General features: G+C 36.1%; 1 protein-coding gene across 1 annotated transcript; it reads right to left on the reverse strand.

Moving 5' to 3' along the window:
* Positions 1-622: 622 nt before the first annotated feature.
* LOC116020155 (glucomannan 4-beta-mannosyltransferase 9-like) lies at positions 623-6605 on the reverse strand. Its single transcript, XM_031260638.1, has 9 exons — positions 6297-6605; positions 5359-5457; positions 4508-4760; positions 3752-3862; positions 3511-3647; positions 2009-2122; positions 1700-1899; positions 1216-1413; positions 623-812 (listed from the first exon to the last, which is right to left on the reverse strand). The coding sequence occupies exons 1-9, from the start codon at positions 6603-6605 to the stop codon at positions 650-652; spliced, it is 1584 nt and encodes a 527-aa protein (XP_031116498.1). The 3' UTR covers positions 623-649.
* Positions 6606-11099: the final 4494 nt, after the last annotated feature.

Raw genomic sequence — 11099 nt, forward strand, 5'->3', positions numbered from 1 at the left:
GGACTCGGGTCCATAGCATAATTTACCCTATTTGTAGCAAATTATTGTGTGGACCATGATCCACATAGCTGCATGGACCATGAATGCAATATACTTTTTTAATATAATAAAAGTACATTATTTGTATACTGAATGCACATTATTTGATTATATATAAAAATTATGTACTTTCAAATAATGCACTTTATGTATACAAATAATGTATTTTTAGTATATTAAAAATGTATTTTTTTATTTATGGTGCATACAAATATGTAGACTATAGTCCATACAATGATGATTGCCCATTTGTTATCACTTAGGAGGAGAGAGAGAATTAAGCATGAGGTATGAATCCAAAAATTGTCTTCCGAATACAAATCTCATAATATATTTTATACCAAAATGGGTCATTTTTTGTTTGAGGCTTTGAGCAAAATGAGTATTTTACGTTAACTTCATTTTTCGTTGATAAACAAATACAGAAAATTATTTATTTTTAAATAATGACTTTCAAAAGTCATTTTTAGATTTCCAAGCATACTCATCGTATCACAAATAAAAGGGAAATGATAATATATTTTTATTTTTGAATTTTAAAATAAAAGGACGTGTGTTTTAACAATCAAATCATCCTCCGAAAACAAGTTCTCAATCTCCCAAACCTGAGCTAAGAAGTTGTGACAAATGCACCAACGTAACCAAATCCTATGACTAAGAATGACAATCCTTGGAGAAACAAATATACAAAATAATAGTTGTCTCCGAAACAAAAGTTGTACCACCCACAAAATAGGAGGTAGAATCCAACAATGATCTCCAACAAATGCAACCTATACATCAAAAAAAAAAAAAAATCAATTACAAATCATTAGTAAGAATTAAAATTCATTTCTATTACGCAGATTATAGACATTTTTGCATACACGGTAACTAAGTTGGTTCTTTGAATGGCAAATTGTCGATAAGAATACAAGATAGAGTCTGCTCAGCCACAATTCGAAAGTCACACTTAATGTGGGAGCCACACCCAATGTGGGGACACTAAACACTGACCTTCCTATCTAATGAGCTACTGAGTCATCCTAATTTACTATCTCACAAATTAAATCTTATCGGGGCGAGGTGTGAAACTCTGAACAAAAATTTTCACTTTTTGTAAGCAAGAATATAGACATTTTTACTTTTAATAATCAACTATTAATTCCATCATTTTTATAAAACAAAAAAGTATACCTTTCTCCAATTCTAAAACGAGGAAGCTTCTTTAAAGCTTTAGACCCCGTTTTAGCCTTGAGGGCACTGCCAAGCTTCTCAGTGATAACCCATTCATGGACTCTCCCGACTTCAAGAAGGCCGATGAACGTTGCAATAGTCCGGTGAAGGGACATAACATTCTCAAAAAGCATCCATAAAACCACCAAATGGAATGATCTAAAAAATCAGCAAAAACAAACACAAAATTGTTTAAGAAAATCTATATTCAGAAAATAAAAATATTCATAGAACAAATTAATTGACATGTGTTCTATCCCTAAACAATAGTTGGATTGCATATTTATATTTATATATTATATGCTCAACACGATCTCATGTGTGCGGGCCGATTTCCAATACAAAATTGAAACATATGCTCCATCTCAACTAAAAGTTTAAGCTGATAGTTTTATTGAGCATTTATGTTTATATATATTATATGCTCAACAAAATTAAGGTTTACCTGGGGGTGGGAAGAACATTGAGAACAGCCACAGCTAAAGGGACGTAAAGAGCTCCCCAAATGGGAACTTGGACTTGTGGGATCAAAACAGTTGCAGGCAAAACGAGGCAGTAGTAGGTGAAGGTGACAATGTGTGCAACGATTTTGTTGACGAAGAAAAAGGCGTATATGAGGTACACTTTCTTCCATATCGACACTTTCTGCACATGTTTAAGGTAAATTAATGGATAAGTAATAACTGATGGCATGTTGGGTAAACATTATTAAGGTTGAGTGGTTACGTTGTTTGATTATTTGGTTAGTTTGTACCTTGTTTGTCATGATCTCAATGGCCATTTTCTTGAAAAGATTGGCAGGGCCACATGACCATCTGTGTTGCTGGAATCTGTATGCCTTGAAACTGCTTGGTAGTTCATTTTTCACCTATGTTGTTTTTGGAGGAACATAGATAACAAGAAGAATCAGCATTCAGCAAGTAGTCTCGCTCTTAGCTTTCATGAAAGATGGGATAATTAATCATGAAAGTTGGCCCAAAAGCCCAATGCGATGATTTAGTACGCCCAATGGATCCAGCTCAGTGTGAGATCCAGCTCAAAGGAATGATTTTACTGTGAACCGTGAACCGTGGTCCATATGGGCAAATTATGCTGTGGACCCAGGTCCACCTTGCAAGGTGGACCTGGGTCCAAAACTACGTCGTTTTGTCTCTTTTTTTTTCCTTTTTTTTTTAATTAAATTAGTAAATACATTGCTGAATTAGAGTTGCCCAAAAATGTGTGAATGTAGAGGTTTCAATGTGTGAATGTAGAGTCTAGAAATCGTGAATGTAGACTTATGATTGTGTGAATGTAGAGTTGCCCAGAAATGTGTGAATGTAGAGGTTTCAAAGTGTGAATGTAGAGTATAGAAATCGTGAATATAGAGTTATGCATGTGTGAATCTGTAATAGAGTTAAGAAGTTCTAGCAACTTGTAGCCCTGTAATGTGTGAATGTGGAGTTCTTAAGTTGTGAATATAGAGTACAGGACCTGTGAATATAGAGTTTTGAATGTGTGAATGCATAACAGTGGTAATATAGTTACTAAACATATAATCCTGTAATGTGTGAATGTGGAGTTTACAAAGTTTGAATGTAGAGTATCATATAATCCTGTAATATGTGAATGTGGAATTTACAAAGTGTGAATGTAGAGTATAGTGTATGTGAATGTAGACCCAGGTCCACCTTGCAAGGTGGACCTGAGTCCACGGCATAACAACCCGTCCATATGGACCATGGCCGAAATGACATCCACAATCATCATGGACCTTGGCCTGTTGTATAATTTGCGCACCACAGCTAAGTCATAGCCAATTATATTATAGAGCATAATTTACATTGCAATGTGGATCACAAATAAATATTCATTTTAAATATACTGAATGTTTATTTTTTTGGTTCATGCACCTAAAAATAAACCTCTACTATACTAATAATGAATCTTATGCCAATGATCCATCTTGTAATGATTGGTAAATCATCTGATCATTAATTCATTATACAGTGGCCATGGTCTACATGGATCATGGCCAAAATAGCAATCGTTATGTCCGTTATGTTCTGTAGCGTGTTGAGGTTTTTTTTTGATATAATGAAATTATCGTGTGTATCAAATAAACTGAATAGCATATCTCACATATATGTATATTGTCAAATGAAATTGTTGTTAAATTAAAATGTTACTATAGTGGTGCTATAATGAACTTATGGTGTATAAATGAAATTGAACAATAGGTCAATATAATAATTATCTGCGGTGTTTAGTGTTTACCTTGACATCACCAAGAAACACAAATTTCCAGCCTTTGATACCAGCTCGGCAACCCAGATCCATGTCTTCCACTGTCGTACGCTCTTTCCATCCTCCTGCATCATTCAACGCTGCTATTCTCCATACACCTGCTGTTCCTGCATATTTAAATTTTTGTTTTCTTTTTATTTTTGCATATTATCTTATGAGTTTAATTATATATGTCTGTAATCTTGATTATCGTTAGTATATATGAGGGTACCGTTGAAGCCAAAAAATGCATGGACTGCAGACCCAACTTCTTGCTCCACTCTGAAATGGTAATCCATTGACATTTCTTGCATTCTTGTTAGCATGCACTCGTCAGAGTTGACTGCACCAATTGCAATTTATAAACACAATTTGTTATTAGAAATATTAAATATTTCCGCACCAGATCTGATGTTAATATGACAACTGGAGACACTTATATTTTATGGAGTAATATAAAAGTATTTTGGCCTAAAACATAGTGGGTGTGTTTGGTACCAACATGGGAATTGAAATTGGAACGGAAATCAAATATTTGGTAATTGTAATGGGTCTTTGTGAAAGTATTTTGCATGTTTGGTAGTAAGGTAGAATTAGAATGATTAACAATATTGATGTTTGGTTATATGTATAACTCTATAATCAGAATAAAAGTTCTAAAAATAGAAAAACAAAAAATCAAGACAATTAATTTTAAGAGTGACGATGGAATGAGTAAGTAATGCAATGAGAAAGTCGATGAAGTGAGGAGGCGACAAAATGAGGAAGCAATGAAATGAGGATCGGAAGGATAAGCTAAGGCTGGATTAAAGGATTAATACTTGATTTAATATAGGTAATGGCCAGGTTTTGTAATGATAGGAGTAATCAAATCTTATATCTTGTGTCTATATTACCCAAACAATGTGTATGATTTTTATTCTCATTCCTTATGTTTAACTCACGAACCAAATACACTCAATATGCATATACACGTATACATACATACCAAATTTCCAGCTAGCTTGAACGAGGGCGAGGTTGGGGTTATGTACGAGATAAGGGATGGTGCGGTACAAGAAGTCAGGGTCGGGTTGAAAATCAGCATCAAAGATGACAACATATTCACACAGCTTTACATAGCTATGCTTCATTCCTTCCTTGAGGGCTCCTGCTTTGAACCCTTTTCTGTTCTCTCTACTTTCACACTTTATGTTCACTCCTTCCCCTGCCCATTTCCTGCACTCTTCTTGGACCAATTCCTGTATGTTTGTTATTTATTACCAAAATTAAAACATATATTAGAGAGAAATAATATACATTAGTATTCCAATTTATATTGCATCATGACATGTTTGTTTTCTTCTCTTTTCCAGAGTAATGAGAAGTTTAATATATCGTGATCCCATAAAATTTTAATTCTTCAAATTTTAAGAATTGAAACTTCAAAGAAAAACATTTCCCTCAAACTAATGAAAAGTGGTTCGAATTGAAAGTTCAGTCATAGACTTTTCAACTACCTTTTTTAACCATTTTGGGAATTTAAAAATTTTTTGTTGCTATCACCGACGTTACCACCGATCAAATAATTCGTAACACCAATCAGCAACAGTAGTAAAAAATTTTAGACAGCTATATCATATATATATATATATATATATATATATATATATATATATATATATATTTTTTTTTAAATAAAGTTTTCTACTGTAATAAAGAATTTTCTGACCACCCTTAACGGGTCTAAAAAGTATCGTAGTAAAAAATTAAGTCTAAATTTGTATCTATTTTTTAGATGGTCAGAAGAATTGAATAGAAATTTACAATTATATTTTTTTAGTAATGGCATGCACGCACCTTGATTGTAGGATCACTTGAATCATCAAGAACTTGAACTATAATTCGATCCGCCGGCCATGAAAGGCTGCAGGCAGCTCCAATGGACAGTTGGTATACCTACATACATATATAAACACGAGAAAAAGTGAAAAACTAAAGAAAATATTTGGTAGTTGAGAGATCAAAAACCCTTTCGTCTCTGTTTGTAAAAAGATAAATAGATATATATTGGGTGGAGGTCAGTAAAGGGCCAAGTTCAACAATTAAGGGCTAAAAAGATTGTTGGGATGGAGGTTGGTGAAGGGTCAAGTCTGATATCTTGCCTCTAAAAAGTAAAAAATGAGATGGTGGTATATAATGAAATAAAGTTGCGTATTCGTTATGTCTTTTAGCTTTCGGCATAGTAATAAGTGTTTGATCTAAAAAGTGGTATCAGAGTTAAGTGGAAGATGCTAAGAGCTGAGGTGCAATTATTTGGCAAAACTCGGTGGTAAAAGGCCAAATCCAACAACTGGAGACTAGGGGATTGTTTAGCGGAGGTCGGTGAAGAGCTTTGCCTTCGATGTGAGCAAACTTTTGACATAATGTTAAGCGTTTGATCCTAAAAAAATCAGTGTTGTAAATATCGGCTTAGGCGACTACCTAAGCACTAGGCATCCCTAGAGTCCTATGACCAAGGCGAAAAGGGGTGTAGGCGGTTGCTAGTTGGCCGATTGTCCACACAGTGAAGTCGGCCAAGCCAGCTCCAAACTCGGCCGAGTTGACTAGAACTTTTATTTTACGAATTGATTTTTTCGCTCAAAAAAATATTGTTTTGAGTGAGAAATATATATATTTTTAAATTAGGTGACTGTCTAGGCACCTCAATACCTGATTAGCGCTTAGTGCCTTTTGCAACATTGAAAAATATCCACAATAATGTATGAATAAGTTAAAGAATATATGAAATACTATACCTTCTTCTCATTGCACATCGGGAGTTGAACTAGAACCATGGGGTAAGCCGAGTCCCCAACCTCTAAATCATTATCCTTCTTCATAGCCTCCCACTTGTACTGCTTCTCCGGCCTTCGCCGGAAAAGTTTGAGGTAAGCAACCATCACGCCCAAGTAGAGTTTCTCCGCCAGCGTCATGATCAACATTGCCAAGCACACCCACACCATACCTCTTAGCAATGGCACCATTAACACTGCCTTTGCTTGCTCCCACACCACCCCAACGCCATCTGGGACTATTATTGTTTTTGCATAGGAATTGCTGTCCATTTTCTCAGGTTCTGTCTCCGGCAACCTTAACCTTGTCGCTGCAAATTTATGTATACCTGAACATGGGGACTAGTATGTACTTGGTCTAAAAACAACTTAGTGAGGTTTAATTATATAAACACCACGGTCGTGTTTTATCATGCTATTGTTATTATTATTTTTAATTTTTAATTTTTTTTGTCGGTGTGTATATGAATAATTGAATATTCCATCTTTGTCATAATTGTGGTTTAGTTGGTTGGGGTTTGGACGTGTTATTGAATGACGTTGTAAGCGATTGCAATTTGCAAATATATCAAATTTAAAAAGTTTTCTTAAACGTTTAGGAATGACCGAGTTGACCAAGTAATGATAAAAGAGCTTTTTATAATAAGTTTGAACCAATAGATGCCAACTAGCAAAATAAAGTTTATAAACTTATTTTAAATTGGTTAAACAGTTGAGCTATTTTTCAAGAGTAAATAAGAGTTAGTCACAGTCCACAGGAGTGAAGTTTGGAAACAATGGTCTAGAATCAAGTCTCACCAGCGATAGTGCGGAAGCAACCTCTCAAAGTGAGGGAGGCTCCTTGTGCGCAATAAGCAAAGGTCTAGCCTTTGTGTTCAGCTGAGTTACAATAATTTACATCCTCCTAAATGCTTTGTCGGTCCAGGGCGTGGGACTTGAAAAAGTTTCGTGGATCTTGAATGCAAGACTTACGGGTTAAGAATTAATTAACGTTTTTATAATTATTAGTCCAGATTAAATAATTCTAAAAGACAAACAAATATAAAAGCATAAATAAAAGAAATGAATCCGGACACAAGAAATGATTACGCAGTTCGGAGCTAAAACTCTTACGTCTGCGGAGCTACTCAGCGTTCGCCCAATCCACTAGATGATCACCAATGTTACAACAATTGGAATATATGCCCAAACACACAATGGTCCTAAACCAACACAATCTTCATCATCTACACTTGAATTGGTCAGCTGCAAGCCGAAATTCTTCAATAATCTTCAATCTCAACTCAGCATCAAAGACAGTATCAAAGACAACATCAATTCATCAATATAATCTGATTAATGTTCACACAGAATGCTCTAAATATTTTAATCTCCAAGTGTGTGAATAATGAGCATCATTTCCACCCTTTATATAGCTTAGAAAACCTCAACAACTTTCACCAAAGTAGTGGCTGAAAAATCCTTAATTAAATGAGAGCCACTCATCCTTTAATAGCTTAAAACAAATGATATCAACATAAAATAAATATGTGGACCAATTCTGTTTGACTGTATATGACTGCATGTTGTCTGAGACAGATTACGCTGACACAGTCGCTCTTTCAGCACAGCAAGACATCCTGAATGACGGTCCAAAAACTACAATAACAAAATATAGACCAAGTGTATTTTTGAAAAATAATTTAGCCAATAAAATGGACTGTGTATCATTTGTACAATTACAGGACCCTTAAAGTTGGAGATTCAACATTTTTGGAAACGGGAGTAAATAAGAGATTTCCTATAATGTGGTGATGGATTCAATTGAAATTAAAAAAAAAAGGTATGATATTTAAAAATTTTAAAAAGAGAAAATGCACTTATAATATTTTAATTATTACGGAGTATTATTTTTGAAATTTGGTCCTAATTTATTAATTTGAATAAATTTAGCTCATCTTGGGTTATAAATTGAGCCCCTCATGGTATAGATATAGTATTATCAAATTTCATAATTAGTAGCCGTGTTTATAATTAAGATCAGAACAAATCATACTTGTGTAATAATAGAGTTTGAGAGTATTATAATGTGATAGAGTAAATTATACATTTAGACCCTTAAGAGATCAAATTTGCTCAAATTAAAAGTTACTGACTAAATTCCATAGTAGCCGAAAGGACCATAATTTACCCCAAAAACTATAAATAAAAATTACAAAAGCCAACAAGGTCTTTTACCAAACTTATGTTGAAAAAATTAGCAAAAATTGATATTAAAAGTGGTACTTAATTTTGAGTATTGAGTCCACTTTCAATTTTGAGTATTGAGTCCACTTTCAATTTGGAGTCAAAGTAGATTTAGATTCTCCTAGTTGAGAGATTGAATTTGATATATTATACGCTTAAACTGGATTATAGGTGGAATGAGAAAATTGGTTCTCAAATTGTACGTGCACATTGAGTTAGAAACAATGATATGGTTTTCTTTCTTTTTTCTTTTTTCTTTTTTTTTTTTTTTTTTTTTTTTTGGGTAAAGATGAAGGCCAAGCCCGGTGCCAGAGAACTAGCACCCTCTGGTGACCACGCGCATTCTAGAAATGTATCCTCCATCAAGGCTTCGACGACATAGGCCGAGGGAGCAACCATCTCAGTTCAGCTAGTGTTTGGGCTGTTAATGTGTGTCGCCAATGCGTCCGTCACCATGTTCTGCTCCCGAAGAATATGTTGAAATTCAAGATTCCGATCTCTAGTCTTCTATCACTTGCATCGCTCAATAATATTGCCCATTGGGCCCNTTTTTTTTTTTTTTTTTTTTTTTTTTTTTTTTTTTTTTTTTTTTTTTGGGTAAAGATGAAGGCCAAGCCCGGTGCCAGAGAACTAGCACCCTCTGGTGACCACGCGCATTCTAGAAATGTATCCTCCATCAAGGCTTCGACGACATAGGCCGAGGGAGCAACCATCTCAGTTCAGCTAGTGTTTGGGCTGTTAATGTGTGTCGCCAATGCGTCCGTCACCATGTTCTGCTCCCGAAGAATATGTTGAAATTCAAGATTCCGATCTCTAGTCTTCTATCACTTGCATCGCTCAATAATATTGCCCATTGGGCCCCTAGGATGATGGTTTCCCTCGATCCAGTTTATAACCCTTCTTGAATCGCTTTCCACCATCACCTTACTGAATCCTTTCTTCCATGCCCATTCAATCCCACTAAGGATCACCCATCCTTCCGTAACATCCATCTTCGACATGGGAACACTGCATAAAAAACCACCCTTCCAAACCCCTTGATCATCTCTTAAACCCCCCCTGTAGCTAGCTCTACCTCGCACATGACTTACGTTGCCATCAACATTGAGAGCAACAAAAGCCTTTAGGCAGTTTATTCTAGCGAATCGCCACATTGGTTGTCTGTCCATGCATCATCCTCGTCGGCGTCTTTTTGTTAAAGGTGATGTTGATAGTTTAGGGTGAGTTGAATAAGTGGTATGAAGGTGATAAAACGAGGAAAACTCCCCGAGTGTCGTGAGAGTTAAGAGTTACAAGAATGACAAGAACTTGAAAGCATATGTGCAAGGAAATTGGAAATCTAATAATAAAAGCAAGAATAAGGGAAAAACGGAGATTGGAGCTCTTGGCTAGCATATATGGTCCAAGATTCTATCGGTTATGCGAGCATATGCCTCGGATTTGACAAGGGAGTTTTAGGCACATCACCGAGTGGCGTCACACTCGGACTCCCGTATCCTCATTTGGCTGGGGCATTTTATCAAACACTTTGTCTACCACTCCTCTCGGACCTCGTCCTTTCGAACTAAGGGCGGAGATGTAGGTGAGTAGGACTCGTGAGAGGCCGCTATCGCGCACACAATCACTTCCACAGAGTTGCTACCTAGTGTGGTCACACATAGGCACAAAACAACACCAAACATTACCCACACAAGCATTCAAATACAAGAACATAANTTTTTTTTTTTTTTTTTTTTTTTTTTTTTTTTTTTTTTTTTTTTTTTGGGTAAAGATGAAGGCCAAGCCCGGTGCCAGAGAACTAGCACCCTCTGGTGACCACGCGCATTCTAGAAATGTATCCTCCATCAAGGCTTCGACGACATAGGCCGAGGGAGCAACCATCTCAGTTCAGCTAGTGTTTGGGCTGTTAATGTGTGTCGCCAATGCGTCCGTCACCATGTTCTGCTCCCGAAGAATATGTTGAAATTCAAGATTCCGATCTCTAGTCTTCTATCACTTGCATCGCTCAATAATATTGCCCATTGGGCCCCTAGGATGATGGTTTCCCTCGATCCAGTTTATAACCCTTCTTGAATCGCTTTCCACCATCACCTTACTGAATCCTTTCTTCCATGCCCATTCAATCCCACTAAGGATCACCCATCCTTCCGTAACATCCATCTTCGACATGGGAACACTGCATAAAAAACCACCCTTCCAAACCCCTTGATCATCTCTTAAACCCCCCCTGTAGCTAGCTCTACCTCGCACATGACTTACGTTGCCATCAACATTGAGAGCAACAAAAGCCTTTAGGCAGTTTATTCTAGCGAATCGCCACATTGGTTGTCTGTCCATGCATCATCCTCGTCGGCGTCTTTTTGTTAAAGGTGATGTTGATAGTTTAGGGTGAGTTGAATAAGTGGTATGAAGGTGATAAAACGAGGAAAACTCCCCGAGTGTCGTGAGAGTTAAGAGTTACAAGAATGACAAGAACTTGAAAGCATATGTGCAAGGAAATTGGAAATCTAATAATAAAAGCAAGAATAAGGGAAAAACGGA

The sequence above is a fragment of the Ipomoea triloba genome, chromosome 5 (assembly GCF_003576645.1).
Source record: "Ipomoea triloba cultivar NCNSP0323 chromosome 5, ASM357664v1".
Lineage (NCBI taxonomy): Eukaryota > Viridiplantae > Streptophyta > Magnoliopsida > Solanales > Convolvulaceae > Ipomoea > Ipomoea triloba.

Bases quoted from the DNA above. Each gene is read 5' to 3' on its own strand.
- LOC116020155 (XM_031260638.1), bottom strand. From the start codon at position 6,605: ATGGACAGCAATTCCTATGCAAAAACAATAATAGTCCCAGATGGCGTT. The intron at 4,761-5,358 runs GTGCGTGCATGC...ACAAACATACAG, and splicing joins CAAGTGATCCTACAATCAAG to GAATTGGTCCAAGAAGAGTG. The intron at 2,123-3,510 runs GTAAACACTAAA...AAAACAACATAG, and splicing joins TGTTTCTTGGTGATGTCAAG to GTGAAAAATGAACTACCAAG.